This window comes from Microcaecilia unicolor, chromosome 1 (genome assembly GCF_901765095.1).
Source record: "Microcaecilia unicolor chromosome 1, aMicUni1.1, whole genome shotgun sequence".
Classification (NCBI taxonomy): domain Eukaryota; kingdom Metazoa; phylum Chordata; class Amphibia; order Gymnophiona; family Siphonopidae; genus Microcaecilia; species Microcaecilia unicolor.
In genome coordinates, this window is record NC_044031.1 from 23,753,736 (window position 1) to 23,766,166 (window position 12,431).

The 12,431-nt window shown below is 44.7% G+C and overlaps 1 protein-coding gene across 3 annotated transcripts in view; it reads right to left on the bottom strand.

The window, feature by feature from the left end:
* LOC115463370 (gastrula zinc finger protein XlCGF26.1-like) overlaps positions 1-12,431 on the bottom strand; it is a 952,960-nt gene that overhangs the window by 27,665 nt on the left and 912,864 nt on the right. Inside the window, exon 2 of one of the 3 annotated variants that reach the window (XM_030193806.1) lies at positions 7,865-7,991. The exons of the other annotated variants lie outside the window; for them this stretch is intronic. Coding sequence (XP_030049666.1) covers positions 7,865-7,991 — 127 coding nt within the window. The remainder of the gene's footprint in view (positions 1-7,864; positions 7,992-12,431) is intronic. 3 annotated transcript variants of the gene reach the window in all.

Genomic DNA, 12,431 nt, shown 5'->3' on the forward strand with positions numbered 1-12,431 from the left:
GCATCCGCGACGGAGTGCAGTTGAAAACGTCCAAATTCGGCTTTTGATTATACCGCTTTATTCGTTTTTGGGAGATAAACGTCTATCTCCCGATTTGGGTCACAATATAGGCGTTTTTCTCTTTCGATTATAAGCAGGATAGTTTGTTAAGTGTGATATTCTTAACTGGTTAAGGGCCGAATCTGCCTCTGGAACACTCTCAAAATAGCCAGTTTTGGCTTTGGAGCTAACCGGGCATTTTCAATGGCACTAACGTATGTAACATGGAGGGGCATTTTCAATATGGCATCTAAGTTGCACTTTGGACATTTTGTGCTAAACGTATACAATCTGAAAAGGAAATATGTTCATTCTCGAAAAAAAAAGTCTCTCTTTTTTTTCAAAAATACCGTTTGTAACAAGGTTTTGTGCTCTGTGTGTTTCTCTTTTTAGGCCGTTTTTGAACAAAATACGCACAAAATGAAGCCACTGGAATGTAGGAGGGGGCCAGCATTTTTAGCAGACTAATCCCCCAGACATCCCAGGAGAGCTATGGGGCACCCTGGGGACACATCTCACCACTGCTTCCTTATCTTGTCTCCTGAGCCCTCCAAAAAACTCAGCAAACACCCACTGCCCCTAACTGTACACCACTACAACAGCCCTTACGGGCGATGGGGGCATCTATAGGTGGGCACCATATTTTTCTGAAAAGGGCTGCCAAGAGGGGGAGGCTGGGGGCAAAATACCTGGGGCCTGGCACCAAGGTCTCTCTTGCTGGGTCCAGGGTGATCCCGTCCCGACGGGAACAGGAGAGAGAAAACTCAGGCACCGGACCCCCCTTGGAGGCTGAGGAGGCCCCGGAGGAGCAGACACAGCACTGCACCAGGGACCTACTTGCTGCTCTGATAGACCTGGCTCTAACATCTCAGGCTGGTGAATAATATTTTTTATTCATATTTTTGAGGGATGGGAGGGGATCAGTGACCACTGGGGGAGTAAAATGGGGGGGGGGGGGGCCCCTGATTCCTTCAAATTTCAGGTTTATTTGGAAATTTACTATCCCACCCATCAAAATAAATATAACATAACCTACAAGACCATCTACATAGCAGGATTCAGCTACCTGGACTCCAAATGGTGAAACTCGATTCCAAAAGCCACAAAAAGTATCACTAACTATCCTCAGTTCAGAAAAGACTATTGACTATTGCAACCCTACTCCTCACCGGCCTCCCACTTAGCCATCTATCCCCCCTTCAATCCATCCAGAATTCCGCCACGCGTCTTATCTTCCGCATGGACCGATATATTCACATCACCCCTCTCCTCAAGTCACTTCACTGGCTCCCGATCAGATACCGTATACAGTTCAAGCTTCTCCTACTAACCTACAAATGCACTCAATCTGCAGCCCCTCATTACCTCTCTACCCTCATCTCCCCGTACGTTCCTACCCGTAACCTCCGCTCACAAGACAAATCCCTCCTATCAGTACCCTTCTCCACCACCTCCAACTCCAGACTCCGCCCCTTCTGCCTCACCTCACCCTATGCTTGGAATAAACTTCCCGAACCCCTAAGCCACGCATCCTCCCTGCCCATCTTCAAATCCTTACTCAAAGCCCACCTCTTCACTGTAGCTTTTGGCACATAACCACTTACCTCTATTCAGGAAACCTACACTGCTCCATTTGATTGACTGCTTACTTGTCCTTTAGATTGTAAGCTCTTTTGAGCAGGGACTGTCCTTCCTCGTTTAAATTGTACAGCGCTGCGTAACCCTAGTAGTGCTTTAGAAATGTTAAGTAGTAGTAGTAGTAGTAAAACACCCCTCTATAGCTATAGCAAACCACATAAGCTACAAATGACCTCCTTAAGTCACAACTGTAATTTTACTGTAACCTGTCAGTCACTTTGAACTAAAACTTGTTTTTGGATAACAGTGGGATAGAAGAAAGCATAAATAAACTCTTCCAGTGGTCATCTGGGGCACCTTTCTTCCCTTATTCGTTTTAAAAACAGGTCTAGACCCAAGCGTTTAGATTTTCACCCTGGACATTTTTGTTTTCTTTCATTATGGCTGTAAAACGTCCAAGTGTTATGCAGGCCCAAAGCCTGCCCTAATCTCTTCTAAACACCCCCGACATGCCTCCTTGTGATTTGGACAATTTGCAGACGAATTACAGAGATAAATGTCTGCAAAACAGGTTTTGAAAATACTAATTAGGGCGTTTTGAGAAGATTTTTGTCCAAAGTGGAGTGGAGGAGTGGTCTAGTGGTTAGGGTGGTGGACTTTGGTCCTGGGGAACTGAGTTCAATTCCCACTTCAGGCACAGGCGGCTCCTTGTGACTCTGGGCAAGTCACTTAACCCTCCATTGCCCCATGTAAGCCGCATTGAGCCTGCCACGAGTGGGAAAGCGCGGGGTACAAATGTAACAACAAAAAAAATGCTGTTTTATGACACTTTTTAAACGTTTTTCTCTTTCGAAAATGAACCACCTAGTAACATAGTAGATGACAGCTGATAAAGACTTGTACAGTATAGTATAAAAGTATGACGTGGTACTACATACATATACTTGCTTTGTCCTTGCCATGTTCAGAGCACAGACTGTAGAAGTCTGCCAGGCCCTGGCCAGTGGCACCATCCAGTTAAGTGCCACTGAAACTGCCCAGTTAGCCCTGGACAGGTGATTTAAATTGCCAGGAGCGTCTCTTGGCCGTTTAAGTTGTTTTGAATATTGGGCCCATAGCTCTCAGCTGGAACCTACACAAGAGCCAGGGTGAAGGAGCAGAAATGAGTAAAGTCAGCTTAATGATGACTCATAGGGCCCAATATTCAGCGCTATTGGCCACTGCTGGAAATAGGATGCTGGGCTTGATGGACCTTTGGTCTGTCCCAATGTGGCAATACTTATGTGCTTAAAGTTTTCTTTTTATTTCACTTCTGAGTAAGTAAGTACTATTTGTTTTATTTGTGTAAGAAACAAATCCAAGAATGTGGGTGTTTTAGCAGTAATCAGTTGGGATTTGGCTAAGGTGGGTGCAGACCATGGCGGGGCAGAGTGGACATTATTCCTGCCTAATTAAGGTACAGGCGTCTGGGGGGGGGGGCCTAGGGGCTGCACTGGAGGTGTGGGGGGCAGCTAGACCCCAGACGCTTATTTTTTTTAAGTTGGGGAAGAGGGGTCTGATTGACGGAGAGGAGGGGTGCCACTAGACACCAGGGATTTGGGGGTTGGACTGGATTAGGGGGTGGGAGAGAGATTGGTCCTTGTGTCCTGAATAGTTCTTTTGCTATAATTTCCATAAGAGGGAATCCCTTAATGCAAAGGGTCTTTCTTTCAAATATACCCGGGGTCATTCCAGGCAGGTGGATGGGTCAAATCACGTTGGGGAGGGAGGGAGATCGGGCCGATGCAGACCACTGGCGCTATTAAAAAATGTCTCCCTAGAATACTATGATTTACAAGCATTTTCTAGCGATCTAGGCACAAATATTCACGGCAGCTCTACGGCTGCTATAAGTGGTTGAGCCTAAATTTGTGTTGCTCTGCTAGATTTGGTACAGGAAAGGAGGTGCCATCTTCCTTTACAGAATAATCTCCAAATAAACACCTTCTCAGTACTTAAAATTACCTGCTCCTTTATCCAATTCCCTTCCACATGTACAGCACCACTGAATATAGGGGGAAAAAATGCTCTTACCGGTGAATTACTTCATCTTGCACCAGCAGTAGTGAATATGAGGCATGGAAGGGCATTCTCGATATGACGTCTACATCTGAATTTGGACATTTTACACAAACCGTCCAAATTCCGAACAGGAAAGGAGGTCATTTTCGAAAAAGAAAAATATGTCTATCTTTTCTTTTCAAAAATACTATGGACGTTTTGGGGTTTTTTTTTTGATCCATTTTTGAAAACAAAACGTCCAAGTGCAAAACGTACAAAATCAAGCCATTGGGATGTAGGAGGAACCAGAATTTTTAGTAGACTGGTCCCCCTGACATCCCAGGACAGCAATAGGGCACCCTAGGGGGCACTGCAGTGGACATAAAATGCTCCCAGGTAAACATCTGACCATTGCTCCCTTACTTTGTCTGCTGAGCCCCCAAAAATCCAATATCCCCAACTGTACACCACTACCATAGCCCTTACGGGTGAAGGGGGCACCTATATGTGGGTACAGTGGGTTTCTGGTGAGTTTTGGAGGGCTCACAGTTTACTCCACAAGTGTAACAGGTAGGGGAAGGTAGAAGCCTGGGTCCACCTGTCTGCAGTGCACTGCACCCACCACTAGACTACTCCAGGGACCAGCATGCTGTTCTAATGGACCCAAGTAATGTTTTTCATCACATTTTGGGAGGGGGTTAGTATAAAGGGAGGTCATTCCTGATTCCCTCCAGTGGTCAACTGGTCATTTAGGGCACCTTTTTGTGCCTTATTCATAATAAAAACAGATCTAGCTCAAAATGTCTAAGTTTTACTCCTGGATGTTTGCTCCATTATGGCTGAAAAACGTCCAAGTGTTAGGAACGCCCAGGTCCCACCCTGAATATGCCCCTGAAACGCCCCCTTGAGATTTGGACGGACGTCTCTAACCTTCCTTTATGTTTCAATAATAAACTTTCCAGCTGATATTCAGCCTTGTTTAACCAACCAGGAATGGCTCCTGGCCGCTTAAATAGCGCTTAGCTGGCTAAGCGCTAAGATTCAGAGCGAGATAGACGATTGTCACTTCTGAATATTAGGGCCCTGTTTACTAAGCTGAGTTATAGGCGCGATAGCGCTCTTAACGCGCGTTGTGTATGCACCTACAATATCCCTATAGGCGCCTACACGGTTAGCGCATGAGCTAATTGTAGGCGCGTTAAAAAATGCAAACGCACCTTAGTAAACAGGGCCCTTAGTGTTTAGTGCATGGGACCCGAGTCTATATATGGTGCCTGAAAAATCAGCGTTGAAAAACTTTCCGCCTAGGCGTATTCTGTAAACCGGGCCTAGATCTAGGCGTGGTTTACAGAATATGCTTAGTGGCCATGCCTTCACCTAACTCAAGGCCTGTTTGTTTTTAAAGTTTGGTCACGCCTTGAGACAGCTTTGTAGCGAAACTCTGGCCACATTCGCTGTGATTTGATTATAGAAGCGGAAGAGAACTCTCTTTTACTTGAATGTTACGTTTGTTTGTTTTTTTACTTCCTCTTAGTTTGTCACATTCAAGTTGAAGATCCAGTAAATTGACTACAAGTAAAGTTTTAACAATTTTTTTGAAAGAGTTTTTTATGCTTATGACGAGAATTAATCCTTGTTAAGTCTTTTTCACCCTGTACGTTTTTGAAACGGGTAGTGGTTAGGGTACTGAGGCTTTTTCCCTTTCTAATTTATTGCATTCCATAAGTATATTTGCAGTTTGGAAAGTACTTTGGGCTTATTTATATGAGAGATTGTTTTGAGAGAATATTGACTCTCTCATCCTCTGGAATTCGTTGCCGGAGAAAGTGGTGAAGGTGGTTAGCTTAGCAGAGTTTAAAAAGGGGTTGGACGGTTTCCTAAAGGACAAGTCCATAAACCGCTACTAAATGGACTTGGAAAAAATCCACAATTCCGGGAATAACATGTATAGAATGTTTGTACGTTGGGAAGCTTGCCAGGTGCCCTTGGCCTAGATTGGCCGCTGTCATGGACGGGATGCTGGGCTCGATGGACCCTTGGTCTTTTCCCAGTATGGCATTACTTATGTACTTATTATTGAGCATTGGTTCCGTCCCATCCATTTCAATGGAAAAGTTCAGAATTTTTGGTCCTTGTCAGGGTATCAGAGGAGATCAGGAGCCCTGACCTTATCGTTTCTCTCTGGAGACTGCTGTAAATCCTCCAAAGACCAGCAGTTTCAAGGTTTAAAAGAGCAGGAACCAAGACTGATTCTTAGAGGTCATGGTTTTTAAGGTCCTGATCTGATCTTTCCCTGTAATTAACACATAGAAGCAGCAGTTAATGAAGGTTTCTCAGATTACTCTTATTTATTGATCCTGGAGACAATTCTGCAGCTTTAGGGGCAGCTGACCATGCCAGACAATATCATAACCTAAGGATAGGTTACTGACACATTGATATATCTTTTATAACATTAGCAAAATTCGCCCTTTCCTCTCTGAGCACACCACCCGAACTCTCATCCACTCTCTCATTACCTCTTGCCTTGACTACTGCAACCTACTCCTCACTGGCCTCCCACTTAGCCATCTATCCCCCTTCAATCCGTTCAGAACTCTGCTGCACGTCTTATCTTCCGCCTGGACCGATATACTCATATCACCCCTCTCCTCAAGTCACTTCACTGGCTTCCGATCAGGTACCACATACAGTTCAAGCTTCTCCTACTAACCTACAAATGCACTCGATCTGCAGCCCCTCCCTACCTCTCTACCCTCATCTCCCCCTACATTCCTACCCGTAACCTCCGCTCTCAAGACAAATCCCTCCTTTCAGTACCCTTCTCCACCACCGCCAACTCCAGGCTCCGCCCTTTCTGCCTGGCCTCATCCCATGCCTGGAATAAATTCCCCGAGCCCATTTGCCAAGCCCCCTCCCTGCCCATCTTCAAATCCTTGCTCAAAGCCCACCTCTTCAATGTCGCCTTCAGCACCTAACCACCATACCTCTACTCAGGAAATCTAGACTGCCCCAACTTGACATTTCGTCCTTTAGATTGTAAGCTCCTTTGAGCAGGGACTGTCCTTTTTTGTTAAACTGTACAGCGCTGCGTAACCCTAGTAGCGCTCTAGAAATGTTAAGTAGTAGTAGTATTGATCTCAAAGGCTGCTTCACTAATGTATTACATCCAGGTCCTGAGCATTTGAGCTGCTCTGCCCCTTGTTTTCAACCCCGTTACAAGAGGTAGAGGAGGATCTGTCCCCGATTTAAAGGGAAAGAAACACGTAGGCCACAGTGGATAGTCTTATGGTCTCTAAGTCCTGACTTTGCACTGTCATCTTATGCTGAAACAAATCCTGACCATACTCAGAAGTTTCTGGAGTGGAGGAGCTACAGAAAAATGTATCAAATTATCTACTATAATAAAACTCACCCTCAACGTTCTGAAGACAACGTTCTGAAGTCACTCAGTCACTCCCTCCCTGAAGGGTTCATGGATTCATGGTGGTGAAGCCAGAACACTGACCATGTCTCTCTGCCCCGCCCTCGCATGACGGACCAATCAGAAAAAACACCCTCAACATTCTGAAACACAAAGGGCCATCACAACACCGTTCCCAGGCAATACTAGGCAACGTAAGACGGACCAATCAGAGGAAACTACGTGACAATAAGGGAGGAGCATTCCCCAGGAGAAGGGCTCATTATCTGGGCAGCACGGAGAGCACAGAACCACCGCTGGAACGAGAGAAGAATATTCCTGCTGTGGGTATGTGCAAAAATAGACCGGGGGGAGAAATTTTTAAATGCCTAATGCCAGTACTGAAGAGTGCCAGAGGGCCCATAGCAAAGACTATATTTGGGATCGCTTGACATGGAGTCAAAGGAGCCGTCACCATCTGGGACGTGGGCGAACAGGACAAGCTGCGGCCCAGCTGGAAGGATTACCCGCAACCCAGCCAGCAGCAAACAGCGACCAAGGACAGCACAGCACATCCCCCAACCCCCAAGCAAAAAACAAAACAAAAAAAAGACACACATCAACAACCTGCACACACACCGCACCCTCACACACTCACAAAATAAATCTGTGACACATACACACACACACAAAAAAAGCCACATGCTAGCGCCCGTTTCATTGGTTTCGGAAACGGGCCTTTTTTTACTAGTTTTTAATAAATCAGATGCTGTCTACTGAAAATGCAGATAATACAGTCCTTACCCAGAGAGATCAAGGTCTGATAATTCTCCTTCATCACCTCCCTGTAAAGCTCCTTCTGCCCTTCATCTAAATACTCCCACTCCTCCTGCGAGAAAGAGACAGCGATGTCCTCAAATGCCACCCGCACCTGAAATACAAACCAGAAACACTCAGGTTCAGGTGGAGTTGCTCAGAATGCATTACATTTCAGCTGGCTTCATTCTCTTAACATTTTAGGATGGAAGACAGGTCGTCAGGAACTGCCAGACTTCTTCCCCTGGGTTTGTCCCTAGTTTTGTCTATGGACACCAGGGTTTGCCCTTTTTCTCCATTATTGTTAGTTCACCAATTGAACCATTACTTGAATAGATTTGAATTTGTCCGCAGATAGTTGGTTACAAATTTCAAGAAACTCTACAGAAATCTTCATTATATGCTGACAATGTCTTGTTTGACAAACCTTGAGAAACTGGCACCAAAGGTAATAAAGATATTAGATAAATATTCAATGGGCTAAACACTTTGCCTGAACCCAACTAAAACCGAGCTTCTTTGGGTCCCTAACACAAGTGGATACATACCTGACATCAAAATCCCTTTTGGGAAGTATGAACTCCCCCTCAAATCACAAGTCAGGAACCTTGGAATACAGTTAGATTCAACACTGATTCTCCAAATCCAAGCAACCTTCAAGAGCTGCTTATACTATTTCTGACAGCTACGCTGCCTCTCTCCTTACATTGAGAAGGTAAATCTTATCCCAGTTGTGTATGCCATGATAACATCAAGAATGGATTACTGCAATACTCTATACAATGGTCTGACTACAAAGGGCCTGCACCAGCTCCAGTTGATTCGAATGCAGCAGCAAGACTCAGAGAAGGTTGCAAGCGACGTGACCACATCACACCATTTTTGCAAAACCTTCATTGGCTACCAGTACAATACAGGGCTAAATTTAAAACTCTATGTCTGATCTTCAAAGCCCTGAAAGGAAATGGCCTCGAGTACCTGAAAAATAGGATGATCTTCCACACACCACCAAGGACACCAAGGTCCTCCCAAGGACTTTCACTAACTACACCCTCTCCAAAAGACATTACACGAAACATTGTCCGAAACAGCAGCAAACTTGTGAAGCTTATATTGTTTTCTTAAACCTCCTAGGTTTTGCATTCTCTCTGTTAGGGGGTGGATGTAATCTACTTAGATTTCAGCAAAGCTTTTGACACGGTTCCCCACAGGAGGCTCTTAAATAAACTGGATGGGCTGAAGATAGGACCCGAAGTGGTGAACTGGATTAGGAACTGGTTGACGGACAGAAGCCAGAGGGTGGTGGTGAATGGAATTCGCTCGGAGGAGGGAAAGGTGAGTAGTGGAGTGCCTCAAGGATCGGTGTTGGGGCCGATTCTGTTCAATATATTTGTGAGTGACATTGCCGAAGGGTTAGAAGGTAAAGTTTGCCTATTTGCGGATGATACTAAGATCTGCAACAGAGTGGACACCCGGGAGGGAGTGGAAAACATGAAAAAGGATCTGAGGAAGCTAGAAGAATGGTCTAAGGTTTGGCAATTAAAATTCAATGCGAAGAAATGCAAAGTGCTGCACTTAGGGAATAGAAACCCTCGGGAGATGTATGTGTTAGGCGGGGAGAATCTGATAGGTACGGATGGGGAGAGGGATCTTGGGGTGATAGTATCTGAGGATCTGAAGGCTACGAAACAGTGTGACAAGGCGGTGGCCGTAGCTAGAAGGTTGTTAGGCTGTATAGAGAGAGGTGTGACCAGCAGAAGAAAGGGGGTGTTGATGCCCCTGTATAAGTCGTTGGTGAGGCCCCACCTAGAGTATTGTGTTCAGTTTTGGAGGCCGTACCTTGCGAAGGATGTAAAAAAGAATTGAAGCGGTGCAAAGAAAAGCTACGAGAATGGTAAGGGATTTGCGTTACAAGACGTATGAGGAGAGACTTGATGACCTGAACATGTGTACCCTGGAAGAAAGGAGAAACAGGGGTGATATGATACAGACGTTCAAATATTTGAAAAGTATTAATCCGCAAACGAACCTTTTCCGGAGGTGCGAAGGCGGTAGAATGAGAGGACATGAAATGAGATTGAAAGGGGGCAGACTCAAGAAAAATGTCAGGAAGTATTTTTTCACAGAGAGAGTAGTGGATGCTTGGAATGCCCTCCCGCGGGAGGTGGTGGAAATGAAAATGGTAACAGAATTCAAACACGCGTGGGATAAACATAAAGGAATCCTGTTCAGAAGGAATGGATCCTAAGGAGCTTAGCCGAGATTGGGTGGCAGAGCCGGTGGCGGGAGGCGGGGATAGTGCTGGGCAGACTTATACGGTCTGTGCCCTGAAGAGGACAGGTACAAATCAAAGTAGGGTATACACAAAAAGTAGCACATATGAGTTTGTCTTGTTGGGCAGACTGGATGGACCATGCAGGTCTTTTTCTGCCGTCATTTACTATGTTATTATGATGTAAGGGAAGTTGGGGGGTGTTTTTGAGGAGTCTGTGAGGGGAAGGAAGGTTATATTCAAAACGTTGTCGTCAGTGCTCCAGAGCTTGCTTTATTTGCAATGCTGTATTGTGGATTTCAGTGCTGCGCTGTATGTTTGCTTATGATGATAATAGAGATATAAAAACGGTAGCAAACGCTTATGAACCTCCTTGGGAAGAGGGCTGTGTGTGGAGTCAAAGTTAATCCCCCTCCCCGCTATAAACTCGCCTGACTCCCACCAGCGAGTGACCCTGCAAGCCCACTCTTAGCCGCCAGGTTCATACAAAGTTAATTATGCTCACTGGAAAAGAAATCTGTTGGCTTCCTCCTGTGTTGTTTCCGACTTTACTTGTTTTGGAGTGCTTTGGGTCCTACTGATCTGTACGTCTGCTGTCTAGAATTTTGGAAGATGAAAATGAGGAAATAAGAATACAATTTTGGATGTACTCTGTAGAAGTTGTCGTTTACTTTTGCAATGTGTGTATGTGATAATGTCTGAATAACTGTCTATACTTATGGCTATGACTTCTGAACAAGCGGAGTGGAGGAGTGGCCTAGTGGTTAGGGTGGTGGACTTTGGTCCTGAGGAACTGAGTTTGATTCCCACTTCAGGCACAGGCAGCTCCTTGTGACTCTGGGCAAGTCACTTAACCCTCCATTGCCCCATGTAAGCCGCATTGAGCCTGCCATGAGTGGGAAAGCGCGGGGTACAAATGTAAAAAAAAATTAAAGGTAAGACTTTTAAATGACCAGTTGTGAGGTAGATGGGGGGTAATTACAAATTGTTGAAGGGGGGGGGGGCAGGGATTAAACTGTTAAAAAGGTGATGAAGGTCTGTATAAATTTTGTTTTTACTGGATATTATTTTCCTATAGGAATTTCTGTATACTTAGAATTGTCATCAATAAAAAATGTTGAAATCTAAATGACCAGTTGGGTATAAATGGTAATCTCAACTTTGTTAAATATTTCAGATATATCCATTGACTTGCTCCCATGATATAACTGAATGCTGCTATTCTGGGATAATGTGGGATATAAATGTTAAAAAAAAAAATCCTTTATCCTCCACCTTTTAAGACACTGCCTATCCTGCTGGATGGTGACGGCACAAGGAAAGCAAGTTTGGTCCCATGAAGACTAACTCAAAATAATCTGTTCCTTAGCTGGGCTCTAGTATTACCATATTGAAAATGCGGCCATACCATGCCTCTGTAGTTATGTTCCACTAATAAGTTAAAGGATTAACTGGCTTTCTTGAAAGGATTATGTAACCTTTGGATGTATGACTAGAAACAAAAACACACATTTATTTAGTCATTCAATATCACAATTTCTCATGTGTAGGCACAAAACAATCTTTTAGGGTGGATAGTGTTCATAATGAGCTCCTTTTATTATCCACCAGAAAGAAGAGATAAGAGTTTTCAATTCTGGCACAGTATAACGTAGTAACATAGTAGAGGACGGCAGGAAAAGGCCTGCATGGTCCATCCAGTCTGCCCAACAAGATAAACTCACATGTGCTACTTTTTGTGTATACCTTACCTTGATTTGTACCTGTCCTTTTCAGGGCACAGACCGTATAAGTCTGCCTAGCACTATCCCCGCCTCCCAACCACCAGCCCCGCCTCCCACCACCGGCTCTGGCACAGACCGTATAAGTCTGCCCAGCACTATCTCCACCTCCCGCCACCAGCTGTGCCGCCCAATCTCGGCTAAGCTCCTTAGGATCTATTCCTTCTGAACAGGATAGTCATCACAAGAACAAAATATTTGAAAACCAACGGACTGCATTAGTGACTTATAGCCCATTTAGTTATGTTTAAACAAGTGAGAGATCTGCACGAAACAAAATATTTCTTTTTATTATTTTGACTTATAAAACCACTTGTCCCTGAAACATGCTCAAAACAAAATAATCCATTTGTTCAGCCAAGGGAAGTCTTGCCTCACCAATTTGCTTCATTTCTTTGAATGCGTGAATAAACATGTGGATAAAGGTGAGCTGGTTGATGTAGCGTATCTAGATTGTCAGAAAGCTTTTGATAAAGTTCCCCATAAGAGACGCCTGAGAAAA